The sequence below is a fragment of the Leptonotus elevatus genome, chromosome 10 (genome assembly GCF_054856555.1).
Source record: "Leptonotus elevatus isolate MCC_2025b chromosome 10, RoL_Lele_1.0, whole genome shotgun sequence".
Taxonomy (NCBI): domain Eukaryota; kingdom Metazoa; phylum Chordata; class Actinopteri; order Syngnathiformes; family Syngnathidae; genus Leptonotus; species Leptonotus elevatus.
Window position 1 is genome coordinate 6092108 of NC_141248.1, and position 21928 is coordinate 6114035.

At 39.3% G+C, this 21928-nt stretch overlaps 1 protein-coding gene across 1 annotated transcript; it reads right to left on the reverse strand.

Annotated features, from left to right (window-relative positions):
- Window positions 1–1156: 1156 nt before the first annotated feature.
- Window positions 1157–21468, reverse strand: prkcdb (protein kinase C, delta b). Its single transcript, XM_086086746.1, has 17 exons — window positions 21225–21468; window positions 14580–14710; window positions 13122–13394; window positions 10305–10473; window positions 7945–7976; window positions 7739–7824; window positions 7391–7520; window positions 7178–7278; window positions 6113–6194; window positions 5811–5932; window positions 5530–5703; window positions 5282–5373; window positions 5112–5174; window positions 4842–4980; window positions 3364–3552; window positions 2301–2429; window positions 1157–2161 (listed from the first exon to the last, which is right to left on the reverse strand). The coding sequence occupies exons 2-17, from the start codon at window positions 14686–14688 to the stop codon at window positions 2003–2005; spliced, it is 2049 nt and encodes a 682-aa protein (XP_085942872.1). The 5' UTR covers window positions 14689–14710; window positions 21225–21468; the 3' UTR covers window positions 1157–2002.
- Window positions 21469–21928: the final 460 nt, after the last annotated feature.

A 21928-nucleotide genomic window follows, 5' to 3' on the forward strand; every position in this document is an offset into this window, starting at 1 on the left:
TTGTGCTGCACAAAGCTCTCAAGTCGGGGGTGGGGGAGGAGGGGGGGGGGGGGGGAAGAACAGGCGTGCGGGAGGGAGAAACTGCTGGAAATGTGCACTGACACCGCGAATGCAACGCTCCAAGTTCACCCGTTCTGCGTCACCAAATTGACTTTCTTTGTTCAGTATACATAAACTAACTGCATATTGTCTGTATGATTAACGTGGAAACGGGTTTTGTCGCTCACTTGGACAACGAAAGGCAAGAGTCGCTAATCCTCCACAAACCCTTTTCGATGCATATTACAAACAAAAGGGGTGAAAATACACATCGCATTTATGGGACGCTGAGATGGAAGCACAATGCTGTCATAAATACGAGGTGCTGCAGCAAAACGATCCAATCTTGCACCAACGGCAGAAACAATGGCAGAGCAGAACCTTGTAGAATTTATTTCCAAATTCACCCAGTCATTTTGTGGAAAGTGTTTTGGTGAAAACTACTACAAGGGGTAGTGATTTGAACTGCCATTTTAATACAAAATGAATGTATGGACTGTGCATGTTTTAAGAAGGGGTGGGGGTCGTCACCTGACATTTGTTAGTGGCAACTTCCACTGCAAAAAAAGAGAAAAGGATCATGTGTGCAAATACGTACAAATTCGAGTTTGTAAAGTGTCTGTGCTCCCTTAAAATTTATTTTCAAATTCACCTCCCACGCCAGGCGATGGGGACGTTGCCGAAGGCAGAGGACACAGAACGGGTCACTGCAGGAATGTCTGCTCGCCTGTCATCGACTTCACATTGAACCGGTGGGTGCAGTCACAGCACCTGACCACTAGGTGGCAACAGAGCGCACGAGTACGCCATACAAGGATGAAGCCCTGGGCGGTGATCGAAGCTTCAATAAGTAAAGGGTCTATACTGTATACTAAAAAGTGAAAGTAGGTAGGTTACAGTACAAATATCTATTTTAACATGCCGGGAGTCAAATTCAACTCAAATGAAAAATTAAACTCATTTGAAAAATAAACACTCAGATACTAAGTGGATGCAGAAAAATCTAGTACAGTACACAGTATTGGTACTCTGTTAAAAAATGACTTCAGATGGTGCCCTGCGATTGACAGGTGAGAAGCATGCACCCCACTTGAGTAAATGACAAAATACGGTCTAATGGATGGATAAAAGGAATGTTTATTCATATTCATAATCAAATGTAAAAGTAAATTTTTAAATGTACAGTTATACCTCAAAGGGAAGCACAATAATGTCCACATTTGATTTATGATACAGTTCCAACTTCCAAGTTATTTACTTTAAAAATGCTCATTCCAACACAAAACACAGCAACATATATTGCCTACAGGTAGTACCATACTATTTCACCAACACTAATGGTAACCACTGAGTGTGCTTGTAGTTCGGCAGGCACTTTTAATGCAGCTGAAAACAGACAGAGAATAAATTAAAAAAAAATTTTTTTTTAAAGGACATTTGTCTATTTACATATACATTGTGCAGCTTTACTACAGCATCATCAGTATTAAAGTCAGTGCAGGAAGTAAGGTTGTGACTAGTGATTTAAATCACTGTAATGTGTATTTTTTTCACTATTCTATCATCTGGGGAATTATTATCCATTAGAGATGTGTGGAGTAGTGCTATTATTTAGATCTATTAGTATACAGGATGTGGTAGAAATGGCGTGTGTGGCTATTTGTCTGTTTTGTTTTTAAATATAAGTTTCAAGATACAGTACATAGATGATTGGGTTAGAAGTGATTACATGGTTAAAATAATAACACATATATAAAAAGCTTCAGTTTTGATTATAGTTACATTGGTATGTGAAGTAGGTCCCTTCATTATACATAAAGAGTGTTTTCAACTTTTCATATCCTCTGATAGAGGTATTCAGTAAAGTCCAACCATGAGGATAAAGGCAAATAGGTTCGAGCTTTTAAGAGAGTGTAAGAACCGACGACTTTAGTGACGGTACCGGGTGAGCCAGTTTGTCTTTTCAATTTCTTATCAGATGTTCCAGTTTGGGGTTGACAAAAGAAAAGCCAGCAAATGCTGACTGATCCATCGAGTCGATGAGGTTCTTGTCGGTGTGGGAGAGTCGAGGCTTTTCGCTCAGGAACTCTTTGTCAAAGTTGCTGCAGTCACTTAGGGATTTCTGTGGACGGCATAATTTCAGTTATCAAACAATAGTGTGCTGAAAATTGACATACTCGCCAATGCCATGATGCAGCTTGACGTATTTACACCATTGTGTTTTGGTCAGCATGAAATTAGAACATCAGAATGGTTCGCACCACTTTGGGCTTGAAAGGGGGCTCCACTCCTCTCCTCTCCAGGGCAGGCCAGTTGATATTTTTGAAGAAGGGCTGTTCACGGATGTTTCCCACCACGCCAAGCCTACGAGAGGGATCTCGCTCAAGCAACTGCAATTATGATGGAAGAAAAGAAGTCAACTGTTTAGTCTAAAAGGCAATACAGTCCTTTCAAATATTACTGGGGTTCCACTAGACCACATATGAGGCTAAAGATAGATTGCTTTGAACGGACATCAATAAGTTAACGTTGTTTTGCACAAGCTAAAAATAAATGCATGAGCTGAATGACGAACGGAAACGTGAAACAGGAAACAGAAGTACGGAGCGGGTTTCCAAATTAAAAGTACAGATTTCAAAATAAGAGATTTAAACATCACACACAAAATAGCTTGAAGAATACAGCTTAGCACTTATTCACTTAGTATATATGTCCTAACGTTTTTAGTCTAGAAGTGGGGGCTTTAATAGCAGGATTTAATAACATTATTATTAAATAATAACATTAGTAACACAATGTGGTTGTAAATAAAGTGCGAGGAGTAACAAAAAATTTTTTTTTCATAGGGTGTGTGGAAAATGAAACAAGAAAATATGACTTGTTCCTTAAAAGAAACAAATTTCAATTTTCATACAAATTGCAAATTTCATTTATGTTAAATACTGTTCATTGAATATTGTACATTTTGTCCAGGACATTATAGGCAAAAATCTCCTGTATGCTATAATCCATCCATGCATTTCTTGAACCGCTTACATGTGCTATAATATGTACTTAAATATATTTCAACATTTAGAGACTCCGTTTGAAATTAATTGTTTATAAAACAAAAGTATTTGGCATAATCTTTGGATACGTATCCTTGGCCCCTCCATGGCCTCCCCATTCATAAAAGTCTGGCATCAAGACGTTACGGAAAGGGCTAATCTATTAGCTTCGCTGCTAATGAATGAACGATGATGCATTATGTCTCCCGAGCACCGCCATAATCAACATATACTGAAAGCTTCTTAGTGTTGCTTTAAAGAGAGCCTCAATAATCACCAGTTCAAGCAATTTCTTGGCCTCCTTGGTTATCCAGCGAGGGTAATGAGGAGTCTCCTTCCGGATGGACTCAAAGAGCTCGTCCTCATCGTCACCTTGGAAAGGTGACTGGCCGATCAGCATTTCATAGACCAGCACACCAAAAGACCACCAATCCACTGAGAAAGTATACTTTTGTCCTAAGAGAATCTGTCATGGGAAATGAAAGAGCAAGACACTTTTAACTCATTTGCTCCCAAAAACACATAAATACGTTCTATCTTAAATATTACCATGGTCCCAAAAACATTTAGACATTTTTTATGCTAGAGCTAGAGAATGCTTTAATGCAGCCTCTGAACTACAGAGAAAGCTTAAAGCAATGGTAGTTATTACAAAAACGGCCAGCAGGTGACAGCAGAGTATAAGAGATCAACCAGGGTCATGTTGCAAAAAGGCTTTTTTCCCCCACTGATTAAAACTGATTTGTGAATAATGATGAAACTTACCTATATTCTAATGCTAACTGTTGCAAAACAGAAACATAGAAATATACTTTTTTTTCCTGATGAAAGAAGAGACTCTAATCTTGCTTTTGGTAGGTTCCACGTTTTTGTAGCAATAGAACACAATATTCTGTGGGCCTTGCAAAATCAGTCAAAATCCAGTAAAACAGCCAGGGGCGAAGGGGGTTGCTTCAGTGAAAATGGCTGGGAGTGAATGAGTTAAAAGGAAGGAAGGGAATGTGATTGGACGAGTGTTCAATGGCCATATCTGAGTGAATGAGTTAAATGAAAATGAAGCTATCATTATGAAATATTAAATTTTATTTTATTCTAACCACTATCTTTAAGAATTGACAACCTGTCGTCACATGAAAAATGTGGTGCTACCAGTTAACAGTTCCTGTTTCATTTTAAATGTAATTAGCAAGGATTTCCCTGAATGGGAATCAAACCCGGGCCGCAGCGGTGAAAAGTACCAAATCCTAGCCACTAGACCACTAGGGATAGGATTCCCTTGCTGGCCCCTTCACCACCAATATTTCATAATGGAATAGTTTCACCAATTTATGCCGAAAATCTGACAATTTGTTTCAACTATTTGCGGTCAGTTCAAGGTCGCATACTTTAACAAACTCATAGTTCAAAGATTTGAGTGTTCAATGGCCATATCGGATTTTTTTTTTAATCGATAGATGGGCCAGCTTATTCGTAGAGGAGGTTAAAAAACGTTTTGTTTTGTTTTAAGAATAAAATAATAATGAATGCTCAAGTATTGTTTTTATTTTCTTATGTTGAATAAGTCAATTCATTATTAATTAATTTGTTATTGAATGAGCTAAATGGAAGAAAAAAATGAATGATAAAAACCGTCTGATGACCCAATCATGGGGAAATCCTGCTCATGCCACAAATATTACGGGACTATTGATCATGTAAATGACTGTATTGGGCATGTGGACCACACTTATGGCACTGCAACATTAAATGCCGTACCTCAGGTGCAATATAGTCTGGTGTCCCACAAAACGTGGAAGCTCGGGCATCTCCAAACATGTTCTCCTTACACATGCCAAAGTCTGCTATTTTGATATGCCCGTCCTTGTCCAGCATCACATTATCCAGCTTCAGATCCCTGTGAATTATGACAATATGAAACTTATGTTCAAATTCCATTGTCTAGCATCCACATGAGAGCTGCTCCAGGTTGGCGATGCAGTAAAAATGTTAAATATTCATTATGCATGTCCCTCGAGAAGCTATTACCTGTAGATAATTCCTTTTGAGTGGAGAAACTGCAGTCCCACTATTATCTCAGCAGCATAGAATCTGGAGGTTGGCGCACAAAACAAACACAATAATATACAATTATATGATGATGTGAACAACATTAGTAGATAATCATGGCTTCCATTTGGCTTTGCTGAAGCGCTTACGTGGCTCGGGTGAGATCGAAGCGGCCTTTGTCTTGGATGTGGAACATCAAGTCGCCTCCATTGAGATACTCCATCACAAAGAAGAGGTGCTCCTGGGTAAACAGCATGACCTCATCGGCTCATTGTTGCAGACAAATGAATGAAGTGTTCAAGATAAAGAGTGCTGAAACAGCAGTCCGCAGCTCGTCTTGGTGTAACGGGGTCGAGAAAACCGCAGTGCTGTGATGATGTCAGATTTTCATGCTCACTTTGGACTGGAAGGTGGAATAAAGATGCGTGAGGAAGTGGTTCTCCCAGGCAAGGGCAAGGACTCTCTTCTCCACCATTGTACACTCAATGTCGTCATCCATGAGAACCACATCTTTCTTGAGAACCTTCACGGCGTAGTACTGGCCTTGACCCTTTAGCTCAGCCAACAGCACCTGAGGAGTCGTAAACGAGTGAGATGAGTGCAGCGTCCCAACAAAGCACGAAGCACAGTCCTCCATTTTCAGTCTGTTGCGCGATATGGAGTACAAACTCCACCCACCTTGCCGAAGCTGCCTTTGCCCAGAACCTTGTGGAAGAACAGGTGGTTGAGGGTGAGGTGTGACCGCTTGACAGAAGGTGCGGCTGGGCTTGAGCCGTTGCTCACTTTGCCATTCTTATCAGCTATGAGAATTTGCACGTCAGAGTGAATACACTATCATTAAGAAATTCATATAAACTGCAACCAAAAAACTATAAAAAATAAGATTTTAAATTGAATCTAATGGCAAAAAAAAAAATCTAATGATCTAAAGAATAAATTTGAACTTTTCGCAGTATCAAATTGTAATGACAACATCTTACCAGCAGGGTCAGCTGCTCCACGGATGTCTTGGTAGATCCCAATATCTGCTGTGCTGGAGCTGTCAGACTTCTTCAGGGATTTCTAAGATATAAAATACTTTTGAAAAACTTTCTAAGATGTAAAATACTTGTGATGCTCACTTGTACAATGGTGACTTGATGATCCTATTTTCAGTCATACTGCCATCACAATAAGGTCCCTGGTGGTCTAGCGGCTAGGATTCGGCGCTCTCACCGCCGCGGCCCGGGTTCGATTCCCGCTCAGGGAAAACTCTTTTATGATTACATGTGGTATCTAGTATTCTTGCTGGTTACTTGATTGGCCAAGTCAGACTGTCATTGAATATTAAGTTGCTAACCGTTATTTTGAGTCGTGTGGCCCGTACTCTGACAGTAGCATAGGGGTGCGAATTGCCTAGTATGTGGCGATTCGATTCTTATCACGATTCATAAGTCACGATTCGATTTGATACCGATTAATCCCGATGCGGATCTATAAATTGATTATTGTGATTTTTTTCCAAATTTCAAATTTAGAAAATACTTATCAGTAAACTTGTACATGTACACCGTAAGATTTGTATGAAAATGTATTTATTTATCTGAAAATTCAGGTTGCAGTCTGTTTCATGTTTGAACGGCACTGAAATAAAATATTAGGGCTTAATGTTCCATTAACATAACATTCTTCCATGCTTAATGTGTGAAACCCAACCCTAAGTAAGACGTTTTGTTGAATATTCCCATAAAAAATTGATGTTTAAAAATCGATTCGGCCGCATATTGAATCGATTCGAGAATTGCACGCTGTAATATCGCGATATATTGCCGAATCGATTTTTTCTAACACTCCTAAGCATGACCATATAATAATCTAGTGTGAAATGGTTCTGTCCAATAAGTGTGTAATGCTAACAAAATCATCTTCTGGGGACATAAAGTAGTCTACAATTAAATTAAAAGAATATATTTAAAAAAGTACTTTTACTTATATTATCTATTGTGTGCATTCACGATTCACAGTTTAACACTCTACAATCTCATTAAAAATTGTGAAGTACAAACCTGGGAGACTTGAGAAAGAGCTTCAGCCAGTAGCTTCTGGTTGATCCCACACAGATTGGCCACTTTTTTCTGACAATAACTATGAACGTTCATGGCACAATCTGATGTGGAAAAACACAAATGCTGCATATGTCAAGTTGCAAACGGTGGAGCAAACTGTCACGAGTTCAAGAAATGATTTTCTATCAGACTGAACAAATTGACAGGTCTCACCTTCACATTTAAGGCCCTGTCTGTAGAGACCCCACAGCAGGCTGCCACAGTGGTCACAGAATGTGGGGCTCCTGTAGTTATTGTACTTGAAGCGATGCGGCATATCGATCTTGAAGCGCTCTTTCTGGAACTAGACACAGATACACCATACCCGGTTAGTCATTAGATCAATGAATGCTACAATAAGATAATTGCACAACAAAATGTTTCATTCAGTCGAGATGATTTGATTATTACTTTTTTGTGTGTAAAAAACAAAACAAAACAACAACACACATTTGTTGCACAACTGACAATGTATTTGCAGTTAAACTGAACTTAAGCCCCTTAACTCAATTCCCAACTCACCATCGTGTCGCGGCTGTTTGCTGCAGTACCGGTGCACCTGCCAATAATCTTTTCGATGCATTTCTTGTGAATTGCTGCATTGCATTCTGGGTGAAATACATGAACAAATATTGTTTCCACATTTGAAGATAATGTGAAGTTAAATTGACAAAATAATCAACTGTTGGGCTATATTGTAGGGGTATTTGATAGGAGGAAAAACTCACGTCTGCACTTGTAGCCTTGCTTTTTGAGTCCCCTGAATGGGAGAAAAAACAAAACACAATTTTGTTTTTTAGTGAATGACCATGCAGGAAACGTAGTAGACACCGCTATTAGTACAATGTAATCCATTTTTACTGACCGACATGGATTTTTGAGGACGATGTCGATTCCGATATTTGATAATAAAATTCTGATAACTGATTCCTCGGCCAATTAATAAAAAATACATATAATGAATAAAATAGCGTATTTTTGGGTCCTTTAACACAATGAACATATCTATTACAGCTGGATTTGAACATTTGATTGTTTTACAAAACGTCCTTTAGGGTCACATTCACGGTTTAGGGGTAGAGTTCGCCAGTCCGCGAGCTGGCGGACTCAGTAACAGGGGTTAATTTTCACAAAGAACGCTGGGGTGACGACCGGGGCCTTCCCCCGCTGGGCCTGGGGTTCGGGGGTGTCGGCCGCCCTCCGGTGCCCCCATCTCCCCCTTCTGCCCCCGGTGTTCCGTCCTTCCACACGGCGGGGGGTGGGGTGGGCGCGGCTGCCCTCTCCGCTCCGCTGTCCGGCCCCTCTTCGGCGCCGGTGCCTGGGTGCGGGTGGTCCCCGGGGGCTGGGGGTCGGGGGTTGGGGGGCTGCCGGTTGGTCGGGGGGGGGGCGGCTTTGTTGGGGGGGGGGGGCGGTGGTGGGGGTTGCGGGGTGGGGGGGTGCTGGGGGTGGGGGGTGTCTGGGGGATTGGGGGCATGGGGGCGGCTGGGGCTGGGTTGGGGTGGGTGGCGGGGGGTGGATGGGGGGCGGGGGGTGGTGGGGGGGCGGGGGTTGGGGGCCGGTGGGGTGCCTGGTGGGCCTGCAGTGCCCCGTCCTGCTGCGTTGGGCCGGGGGCGCGGGCCGTGTTGGGGCGGGGGGCGCTCCTGCTCCTGGGTTTGCTCTCCGGCCGGTGGCCCTGGTGGGGCCCGGGGGTCGTCCTTTGGCGCTGCCGCGGCCTGGGGGGCCCTGAGGTGTTGCGCTTGCTCTGTTCCGGCGGGGGTCGACGGCTCCCCTCTTTGGTGGAGATTTTCATGCATGCCAGATCCACCACACCAGCATCTACCGAAACTCAGACACAATCTGTTTCCTCCTCAGGTTATTGAATCGGTGGAGGCTGGTGTCTCGGATCTCACGCGGCTTCGTCTGTCCTTCCTTCCTTTTCTCGGTCTCTCCGTTGGTCTCTTGAGGCCTCCCTGACTTTATGTTTTTTGGATTTGTTGGGGTCTGGATGTTTCTTGGGCTGGGGAGGAGTTCTGGTGGGGGGTGTCTGGTCGGTGCTGGATTTCACCTTCCTTGGTTTTCTTCGGTCCCCTCGGGTCTCCTGGTGTTCGATTTAGGTGAACGGTATAAGATTTTTTTTTCTAATAGGTTTTCTGGTGAGCTAACAAACACACGCACGCACGCACGCACACACACATACTCACCCACACACACAAAAAAAAAAAAAAAAAGTATGTATGTATGTATGTATATATGTATATATGTATGTATATATGTGTATATATATATATATATATATTTAAAAAAAAAAAAAAAAAAAAAAAAAAAAAAAAGAGCAATGATGATGACATTTCCGAATGAACAATACTGAGCTCTTAAAAAAAAAACAAAAAAAAAAAAAAGAAAAAAAGAAAAAAAAAAAAAAAACAAAAAAAAAAAACGTCCTTTAGTATTTAAGTTTACACCAGTGAGAAAATAATGTTCCTGAAATTTTTTCCCGAATTATTATTATTTTTTTGATGGGTGGGGGCATTATATTTGTCTTATGCTGTAATGTGTTAAAGAACAAATGGGGTGTCTGCCGATTTTTGCCGATTTTAAAATATTTAATATCGGCAGATTAATCGGTCAGGCACTAATATATTTTGATGGCCTTGTGTAGCTAAATAAGAAGACAACCAAATGATTAAAAGTCCTTGGTATAACACTGCGCTGGTCCAAATAAACTGCAAACTATAATCATAATTTCAGTTACAAACATTGATTACTTCAAAACGGTTTCATATTATAGAAAATGAATGCCAATTTCATTTTTCGTGATCAAAGAAGACATCAACTGAGCTTGTTAATGAAAAACGGACCATCTTGATGCTGGTATGTTTCACACCTTAGATGAAAAGAACACATTTTATCGACATACATTGTGCTCAAAGAGCTCGAAGGGGAGTTTAACCAACAGGTTAGTGTTGTTGACTTACAGCAGTTGCAATGCAACAAGACCTGGTGGATTCCCCTGCTGACTCACTCTTGTTGCAATAAAATTCTTTGTTGTTGTTGCTTCTTTCTTTTTGTGTTTTGATATGATGACAATCTTCACAAAGGCTGGACTTACCAGAGAAAGTCCCTACATACAGAGCAGAAGGTAGGCGTGTGGAAAAAAGTGGCAGCAAACTCGTGGTTCTTGATAACGTGAAGCTTGGGCTGCTTGAACGCTCCCCTCCTCTTGTTCAGGGTCGTGAGTCCATCCTCGTGGGCAACTCTCACAGATGGGTTGTTTGGAGCTGAAGGGAAAGAGCAATTGGTAGCAAACAGCTTGGTCAGAGACTTACTGGACAAAATATAAGATACAACCACAAAATCTAACAAAGTGTTATGTCAGAGAGCTATTTGTTATTGTGCTTTTTTATTGCATTGGTATAGGCCTGATCAGAGGTGTGTTGTATCATCAAATTTCGACATGTTGAATCGGCGTCGGGGGCATTTGATCACTGTGATTGGCTGTTAGCTAGCGAATCAGCGTACGGGGCAAGAAGAGCAAGTGACAACGCGGATAAACAGTACTCCACACAACTTTATGGTTTTTCAGCACAGCACATGTGAATATTAAAGTCAGGGGGTAGGCGTCGGTCACATTTGGCCGACGTCGGATTGGTGTATCTAGGCCTTAAGTGCTCTGCTTGACAGGCTGTGTGGGAGCATTTCTGTGTGCTTATATACAGGAAATGTGGCCCCGTTTGAAGACTGGCAGGCATGACGAGAAACCGGAAGAGTCAACTGAAAGATGACGTCTTGGTGCTTTCGCTTGAAGAAAGTGCCACCTAAATTGCGCCACAATTTGTGGATTAATCTCTACTGAGACTGTGACTATTGCGTGCAGTGGTACTAAGAGTTCTATGTGAATGCAAAGCATTATGGGTTATGTAGTCGATTGCATTCAATAGCGAATTATTGTGCATCAGCTTTGATGTAATAAAAATAGAAGTTATCTGAAATCAAATGAAACAACACAGACCATACATTTCGACAATAAACAACATAATGTATACAGTGCATGTATTTGTATAATGATACATGTAATATTAGCATTATATCGTTGTGATATTCTTTTTTATCTGTTTTGTTCCAGGTTTATGACCTGTGGTCTTATGTTCAATAAACAAACAAAGACAAAACACGAGCCATAACAATGTGTGTTTAATGCTGAGCTTTTTTGGAGGGCTAGAATAAAAACATTTCGAACACTTAGGCTAACGTGTCTGCTTGCATTGTTGTTTGAGCACAAAAGTTTTTTATTTTTTATTTTATGATTTGGAAAGGCCAGCATTTGCACATAATTTGATGTTTTTGTCTGTCTGATGACATTGTTTTTTAAAAAATAAATCAGACTTCATGTTCAAGCAGTTACTCAGTACTTGAGTATTCTTTTCAGCGAATACTTTTTTACTTGTACTAGAGTGATTTTTCTGATGACTACTTTTAACTTTTACTTGAGTAGTATTATTTTGAAGTAACGCTACTCTTACTTGAGTACAATTTTTAGCTACTCTACCCACCTCTGGTCCTGATTAAAATATGATATTGTTTCTCTTATGAAGCTAATGACTTTACCAAGTGAAACAAATGGTTGTTTGGTAGATTGATTTCCTGTTGAACAACTGTCCCAGGAGCATGTGGGAGAACCATACCATTACTGGTAAGAAGCATTGTTAAGAAAGGTAACACAATGGCCATTTATTTTAAGCACCATTTTCGCTTAACCTCTCCTTAACATTTTTTTTTTGGGATGATTCAACGTGCTAGAAATTCAAGTCCAAACTCTCAGTTACAAAAGGAGGAAGGCCTCGCTCAAATTTTTTCAAAGGAGGGTGAACACGGGGAAAAGTCAACTGTGAAGAAGCAGCTGACGCAAGTCAACAGCGTGGGGTCAAAAGTCACTTGGGGAAGACGGTGAAAGAGGCGTGAGAGAGGTAAACAAAGCAGGCAGAAACTAAGGCGATAAGGAGAGTGAATGGGAGTGGGGAAAAAAGAGTGGCCTTAAAGAGACCGCTGATTAGACTGACAAGTGGAAAGACGTATAAAAAGAAATAAACTAATTTCCTCTTCTTTGCCTTCGAGTGACAGCTGCTTGTGTTTGGACAGAGCTTCAGTGGACTGAGCCAAGAAAGCAGCGATATAAGAGAGACAGAGAGGCAGAGACAGAAAGCTGTTCTCACACACCCAAAAATACCGAGTGTTGCTTTTCAGGAAACGTGGCGTGCATGGCGGAGAGCTGATAAAGTACGGCGTCAACCCCAAAAACACCCTCCCTACCCTCAGGCCTTCTCCAATAGAAAGTGCTTCTAAACGAGTAGAATAACCTTCGTGAAGGGGTTGTAATGTGACAGCTAAGCAATTAACGAGCTTATCTAAAAAATTTAATAAATAAAAAATACATTCTATAGTGTCACTGTTCGTTCAAGAATGGAAAGCTGTAATGAAAACACTCAAATTGCAAAAAGCTGAAACTGTGACAACACTTGAAAGCGTAAACAAAACGACACAAAAACTACAAAGTCAGTGGGCATGAATGAGGTCATGTTTCCCAAATGACCCTGAATGATCGTTCCACCACATAACAAACAACAAACCCTGCAAGGTCATATCAGAGCAGATTAAAATAATTTACAGTTTAACTGCAAGTTGATGTCTAGGTAATACAGTAAACGAAGACAAGGGCCAAGTAACATACATTTAACACTTTTACACAGCACCAAAAAGTCTTCTTCCAATTAGGGTGCTTAAAAAAAAAAATCTCAATTTGAATACTAACACCACACTTTACATGTGTTTAATAAATCAAGGGATTTTAATGCTACCACAAATAGTATTTTCGCTGCCAGTAGAGGGCGTAACAAATGCAGTACAGTACTGTATGATGAGGCTGTCTTACCTGCATCACTGTCCTCCAGGAAATACTGTACAGCGATTTGGACCTTCCCAGAAGGGATCAGGTCCAACCAGAACTCAGCACGACCATTGGTTTTGGAGTTATTACAGCGTTCTGCGAGCACAGACACACCAACAGTAGCCTTGGCCAAAGCCTCCTCGGCGCTCTGCATCAGAACTACTTCTAAAACACGACCCTCATGGATATGAGCATCAAAAGTGGACTTCCACGATGGATACATGGTGGGCTTCTTCTGAATCAGGGTCTTTCCTCGCTCTGTAGAAGAAGAGTGGTTTTTAGTTTGAGGAAACAACAATTCAATCTACATTTTGATGTGTTTTAAAGCTGCAAGCAGAAATGAACAAGCCCGAACGAACGCCCTTTCTCATAGCAAATCTTTGAAATACGAGTTTGTTAAAGTATGCGACCTTGAACTGACCGCAAATAGTTGAAACAAATTGTCAGATTTTCTGCATAAATTGGTGAAACTATTCCATTATGAAATATTGGTGGTCAGGGAAATACGCTTTTAAATCCTTGCAAATTACATTTAAAATGAAACAGGAACTGTTAACTGGTAGCACCACATTTTTCAACCAACGAAAGGTTGTCAATTCTTAAAGATAGTGGTTAGAATAAAATAAAATGTAATATTTCATAATGATAGCTTCATTTTCATTGAACTCATTCACTCAGATATGGCCATTGAACACTCGTCCAATCACATTCCCTTCCTGTGGTGTTGCAAACCAACTTCCTTCCTTTTAACTCATTCACTCCCAGCCATTTTCACTGAAGCAACCCCCTTCGCTCCTGGCTGTTTTACTGGATTTTGACAGATTTTGCAAGGCCCACAGAATATTGTGTTCTATTGCTATAAAGACATGGAACCTACCAACAACAACAAAATTAGAGTCTCTTCTTTCATCTATCTGTTTCCGTTTTGCAGCAATTAACATTAGAATATAAGTTTCATCATTATTCACAAATCTGTTTAAAACAGTGGGGAAAATAGCTCTTTGCAACATGGCCCTGGTTGATCTCTTATACTCTGCTGCCACCTGCTGGCCGTTTTTATAACAACTACCATTTCTTCACCCGTTCTCCGTAGTTCAGAGGCTGCATCAAAGCATTCTGTATGCTCTAGCAAAAAAAACATAAAATAAAATAAAAAACATATAAATACGTATTTGGGACACTTCAAATGGAACCCATTTTTACGTTTTTGCGAGCAAATGAGTTAAGAGAGTGTAACACCTATAAGGAGATGGGCAATGCAAATGGCATTTGTCATTGATTTGGTTTGTTGCACTAAGCATAATGCAGTTTTGATGAATTAACAAGTTTGATGTACTGCCAAAAGCATATCACGACCCAGAAGCTGAGCTGCACTGTATTTGATTACAAACAAACATGTGGCTGAACAGGCTCTTATACTTCCAGTCCATTTGCTGCACATACCCGTACTGACAGACTCCTTCATCTTGATGGCACAAATGGGGGGTTCAGTAGAAGGAGGTAGTTCACCCACATCATATGCATTGAAGGTGATGCGCAGGAAGGGCGCCATGGCAACAGCTCACCTCAGCCTCCTAGCGAAACATCAAATTGACAATTACATTAGGCAGACACATGCACTACACACAAGTCACACACTTAAAAATAAATACATTAAAAAAATAAAAGGAAGGTGGCCAACAGTCTCATCAAACGGAAACAAGAAAGGAAATAGAAGTTTCCTGGTCATGGTCGTAGTTTGGAAACGAAATATTTAGCTACAGTAAATGGAAAATATCAAACTACAAGAGCACGAAGAACAAAGTAGTAATGAAAGTAGACTAATTACATGAGTATCACTTTTAAATTCACTTAACCCTATAGCGGCAAACATATCGTATTAAATACAAGACATTTTGAGCCCTCTATTTCATGAGAATAATATTTATTTTCCCCCATTAAAAACCCTGACGTATATGATCTGACACATCTATTGCACGGATAATCCATTAGAGGGCAGTATCGCCCAGCTGATGGCTTTTCCAGCAACCTTGCAAGTTCACCATAATTGAGATAAGAGAGACACCTATACCTATTAATAGTGGAAAATGTTCTTTGTGATTTTTGGAAATACTAATATGTTTGATACGTCTGTTTATTATTATATTTTTGGTTGACAGTTATAATGTATGAATTTAAAGCATTGTGACCGAATGTATTAAATATGACAACTCAAAAGTCATATGTGGAAGTTAATTTTCAAAAATAAATGTTTTGTTTGTTGAAAAGGACCAATAAATACAGTACTCTATTTACAAAGAATAAATTTTCTCTCGCATATTTCATGGTTCAGGCTTTATAGGGTTAATTTATAGGATAAATATATATATATATATATATATATATATATATATATATATATATATATATATATATATATATATAATGTTTGAGCATAACGGTTATATTTTCTTTGTTTATAAAACAGTCCATGTTTGCAGATTCACATATTCACTGTTAGAAATTAAAGACTACAACAACAAAGACACCCCCCTCTGAGTGCCTTTAATCCCACTCATGCCTACTAGGTCCTACACAGTCAAGTTAAGAGGTCAAGAGGAATGAGAAGCGCTCCCATAAAAGTGGCTTCATTTACACGACACATAGCTACCCTGTAGTCCAACACAAACATAGCAATACTTTATAGACTACTTCTGAGTTCTAAACAAGCAATAGCAAAAAATAAAAAATAAAAATTGCTGCTTTGGTGGGAAAAAGGTCTCTGTGTCCCCAAAGGGACTGGAAAAAACTGACTACAGCACATGTAATTGGGGAAGGGGAAGGACAGGAAAACATTCTGGTGGACCCAAGACGAAAGAATACATTGACAACAGAACATTGCTCCTAAATGGTGTGTGTGCGTGTCAACAATTTTTCCTCAGGAATTTGAATGTCTGATACATGTTGCTCTGAGCAACAGTGGGCCACATGATATCTTACACAGCAACTTAACTGGAACAGGCAACATTTACAGTATGTAGCAAAAATAAAGATTTGATCTAAAATAAACGGTTAGGTATGCATTGTGTTGATGGAAATTGTCATTTCACATGAGCACTAACCAAGCCAGTCAGACAGGTTGGGTAACTTTACAATGACAACTGCTCATTTGTACGGAAGGACCCATCACACGTGCATACAGTCAACAGCATTCTTTACAGAAACAAGAATTAGAGCATTGTACAAGTCCTTTGTGCTAAAAGCACTTCATAATCTGCCAAATGAAAAGTTGAAGCCGAATGTTTTGGTTGTATGGCAGTTACTGTATAATCCGGGGGCCACCAACCTTTTTGAAACGGAGAGCTACGGCACATCTAGGTTACTAATTACTTAGAAGGGCAAACAGTTTGATACACACTACTAAAATAACAAATTGAATTACCTTAAGTTGTTATTAACGCCATGGCCCTAGTGACGATAAGAATATGGGGTGATGGACAATTATTCATCTATGCGAATAATAATAATTGCTCACAAAAATGATCAACAATGATTTAAAAACATAGACAATGTGCTTCGCAATTTGTTTCTATACATCTCTTTTTGAGTATTTACATTTTAGAAATGATCACTTCTAACAACATTCCTGGGAAGTCATGCCCCATTACTGTTGAGCTATATTTAGAACACGCCCACAGGCTGCGCTTATGGGGGCTAACCCCTGGTTTAAGCCATTCAGCAAATCAAATGAGGATGAAACAGTCTAAGAAATATGAGGAAAGCAAGGGTACAACATTTGACAACGGCTTTAAAAACAACAGTAATTATTCATCAAGCCATTTTCAATACTACTTCTCCTTCAGGATCATGGGTTAACTAAAGTGGGAACTGAACCCATGCTGTCTGCACCACCAGCGTTTTGGGATCTTGGTCGTCGGTACATTTCGTGCTGCTTCAGCGTTGTCTCTCTGCTCATAGCAAGTCCAGTATCCCAGTTGAGTTGCGTTTATGTCCAGACTGGATGACTACCTAAACACACATTTGGTATTCAAATGTGTGTTGAGGGGGTCAGTACACTAAAATGTTATGTAACAGTATATTATTTACTTCTTTTTTTAAAATAGTCTTTTAAAGTATTTTTCTTGACAGAAGAATACATAGCAGCAAGTGTTCAGCTGTCAGTGTTTGCCTCTGTGATAGATTTTGAGCAATGAAAACCTGACTAACAACAGGCTAAATAAAGATGAAATGTGGGATGAAGGGAACAGAAACACTTTCAAAACACCACACGTCAGTGCAGCTTCAGTAGTTAGTTACTGAGCTTTAGACCCTAACAATTCAGCTAATGTATTATGTTCAGAATGATCGAAGTCTGGATGATATTTAAAGTAAGCTCAATGAAGGAGATTATTATTTTTTTGCCTTTTAGTGTTGCTCTGTGCAGACACCAGACAAGGAAGTGGAAGTGCAAGGCAGAGTGAAAGACAACAAAGTACAGAGAGCAGACGGACTTCATGGAGCGACGCCAGTTGACATGCGGTTAAAATAAAGCCGTGCCAGTCCTTCACGTGGCGACGGTTAACAACCTGGTGTGTCTTTATGAATAAATATACATGACTGTATAATAAGAAAATAATTATGATGATGTCAGTGCTGCGACGTAAAAAAAAAATACTTCCAACTGAGAAATGCAAGCTGAAATAATTCTTTCCAATGGTTATTGGGCTTTTTTAGAGTACACATTTGATAAGGGATGGGCAAGATATGATACGACATGCGATACAAGGCTCACGATAACGATCATCTCCCGATATGACGATACCGCGATTATATATATATTAGTCAGATAATAAATCCACCATAATCTACGATATAACTACTCAAGACATAAATGTAGTTTTTTTCAATGAGAAAATAGTTTCTTTTTGTACCGTCACTGAAACAAAAATATTCAAACTGGTGTCTTCACAGTGAGTACTTAAGTGTATTTTTTTTTAACAAATACAAATGTCTTCTTAACAGAGACCACTTTCTGTGAACAAATGTGTGTCTTTCTTAAACATTATTGTTATGCAACATGTCAGTTACATAGTGAATTGTTTCATTTTATAAACTGTGACGATTTTTTCGTGTAACATTGCAAAAGTAAATAAATAAAATTACTTAAATATTCAATCCAATTAAATCAATATTAACTCATTCACTGCCATAAATTCATTAAAAAATATATTATTAAAAATTAGGAGCAAGAGGCGATTAATTTTTTTTATTGTAATTAATCGCATGACTTCACTAGTTAACTCACGATTAATCACAAATTTTACATCTGTTCTAAATGTACAATGAAAACAATTATAGTTTTTTATACTCTTGTTAACAAAAGTGGGAAAAAATGTTAAACTAATAAAAATAGTTAAAATATATTTTTTACATTTATAGCCGTCAATGGCAGTGAATTAAAAAAAAAATTAAAGAAAAAATTCAGGGCGTCAGGCGATTAAAAATTGTAATTGTAAATGATCGCATGACTTCACTAGTTAACTTGCGATTAATCACAAATTTCATATCTGTTCTAAATGTACAATAAAAAAATTATAGGTTTTCATACTCTTATTAACAAAAGTGGAAAAAAGTGTTGAACTAATAAAAATTGTTAAAATAAAATGTTGACGTTTATAGCTGTCAATGGCAGTGAATGAGTTAATATTCCTCAGAAATCGTGTGCTTCAAAAAGTCGAACCATAAAATATATTTTAAAATGTTACGTATGCAAAACTGAGTCAGTTGCTGGACAGATAATAAATGTCTTACACAAGTTAAAGTAAGCTCATGAGACTTCTTCGCCTGAAGAAGTCCATACATTTCCCCGGCACTCTTATGAGGCGTTCCCCCTAGTGGCCTGCCAAATAATTGCTTAATAAGTAATAAACAATGGAGCCGTTATAGTGGCTGTATATTAACTACAAATATAGCGATACTTGCGTAGACATATCGATAATCTATCGGGAGACAAAGTATCACGATTTATCGGGATATCGATATATCGTCACACTCCTATATTTGATATTCACTTTTAAAAAATGTGTTCATAAACTCACACAAAAGTTAAACCTTGAGGAGAACGCGAGCGCTTTTGAACCATTTAAATGGCAATCAATCAGACAGTGTTCAATAACGCAACTTAAATTTGAATCAGTCAAAACATTTTTGGAAAATTTATAAGAGATGGGGACCATTTTGGATTTTGCAATGACTACTTATTCTACAAACAAATAAATGTAACTTAAATGTATTATACAGTAAATGTCCAAAAATGTCTGTGGTCATCAAGTCTTTTTGCTGCAGCACAGTGGCATGTAATATTAGCACACGCTAATAACCTTGAACAAAGCAGTCTTTAATGAATTTCAGCAGAGAGCCGCTTGACGGAATCAAAGCCCTCCCTTCGATAACTAAGTAAGATTAATGTCCAACACTCGCTCTCCTTGCCCACGGGCAACGTGTGCGTTATGCGCACACGCAGGTCAACAACTTCAGACTCTGGTGACAGCACATTGTCACCATTGTTATCACTGGTGCCACCATAACTGACATGACATGTAATTAAATGTAATTTTTTTTCCGGAAGCAAAGTTACAAGTGGCTGTTACATAGCTCATACAAATACTGTGTTATACTTCTATGCATAGATTCTGTTTCTGACTCCTATGCTCAGCTCTTTTACAGGGTGTCAAACCTGCTATACTGGCAGAGCAGGAATGCTTCTACTAACAGCGGTGTGCATTTCTTCCCCAGAAAACCTTTCGTCATCGCATCTGAGCTGGGAGAGTGTTTCTCAGCATGGTGGTGAATCACAACGACTCATCCCAACACAAGATTTGGGGGTAGAACTTTCCAAAACTACAAATGAATGTAAATGTTGCACATGAGCGACTATTACTAAGCGAATGTCCGGCGAGCATCCTCAAAGCGACGCAGGATACCACAAGCTAATATTGACACGGCCCTGCCTCTGCCTGCAGGCAGATAGTATTACTTGTCCTCACAAATACTGCACTGCCTCCAAAAACATAGACAGTACAGTGACAAGCAAAATTGATGAGCAGGCTGTGACTTTTCCAGGCAAAAGGTAGGAATAATGTAAAACATATGGGATGTTTACTGCCACAAGAATGCAACATGGTCAAACAATTAGAAAACGAATATGATTTTTTTTTTTTTTGGTTGGATAGAGAACTCAAAGCGAAGGCAAAGTGCAGTTGGTGTGGTGGAGAATCTTTAATTCTGAAAGCCGTCATATGAGGGTCACACAAAATGCATGATAAACAATTTAAACATGATTCAAATATTTATGATGACATATTATAAGCATTCGAGCATAGTATCCTGCCTGACCGGTTCAAACGTCATGGACCTAATATGACCTATACTGTAGCTTTCTGTCAAAGTGAAGGTTATTATGTACATGACTCCATTCATAAAATCTACAAGATTATATATTTTTTAAATATTTGTTTATATACAGATTGGTATAAAAATAAAGTAACGAAAACAACAATAAATTATGCTTATTCAGAAAGGTGACATTACTTCTGGCCCACCCTGTAGACTTTAAATAAAACTTGATTTTGCAATATGTGACATCTCATATCAATCACACCACAGCTTTGATATATTTTAAATGGGAAATCTGTTGTTTTCTTTGGCTGAGCTCGATAGGTTACTGTACAAAGTTAACTATAAGCGCCACTGACTCGGTTGCTATAGGCTACCATCTGCCGCCAATGTGTATTTATAAAGCAAATCCTCTCGTCTTACTGTGTTTTATTGACTGTTCAAATAGCCCGTTGTCTTAACTTGATGCAGAAAAATCGCTCGGAATGTGTTTTATTGCAAGTGGAAAAACGGTGTAGCGAAAGTGACAAACAACCAAATGTCAACTAACAAGTCAACAGGGATTTGTTTTGTTTTGTTGTCGTGCCTATATTTGCCAAGTGAAATAAAACCAAAGTTCCTCGGCTGCGTCTCTTTACGTTGCGATTAAACGCATTGTCCCACAAATCATTACCGCGACCTACACTTATAAGTTCCAACAGAAAATTGACTTACTGCTTCCGCCAAGTCGCAGAGTGTCTCGTGAGCGGAGCGTTTCCTCCTCCAGCACACTTTTTGTCCCCTCGGTGTAGTCGACTTGAGATTCTTCTCCGCAATGTTCAGGTTGCGTGTTACTTTTAAGGTATGTGATGCGTGTTGACATAGGCTGTGAGAGTGTGTGCGTGCGTGTGTGTGTAGTGTGACTGGCGCCGTGTATGTGTCCCCGGTGCCGTCCTGCTGCTAAGTGCTGCCACACGCGGTGGCCTTGCGCGACATCTAGTAAGTCAGAAGTATGACGTCACCCAGGTGATTTCCGCATAATTGTCCTGGATACATAGCTCAACTTTTGTGCTAGGTTTGTTAAATTTGTGAATTTAGCCAATTCAGCTCATGAGAATTAGTTAGCTAATGATAAAAACGAGGGAAAACAATACATCTTACCTGTAGATATGTTTTGTTATGTTTTTCAAATGACATGAATAATGAAGTTATAGTGGACATACACATTTGCCATGAATCTTAGCAGGACCAAAATAGTTAGAGACTCTCTGCAAGAAAACCAAAATCTGCTGGGTGATGGAAAGAAAATGTCGTACAAAAGAACATTTGTATTCGACATTAACTCCAGTAGACAGGTTCTAGTCTTCAATTAACATAACATTCATGTTTTGATTGATTTGTAGATGGAGAGGTAAACTCCATGCAGGAAGGTCAGAGCT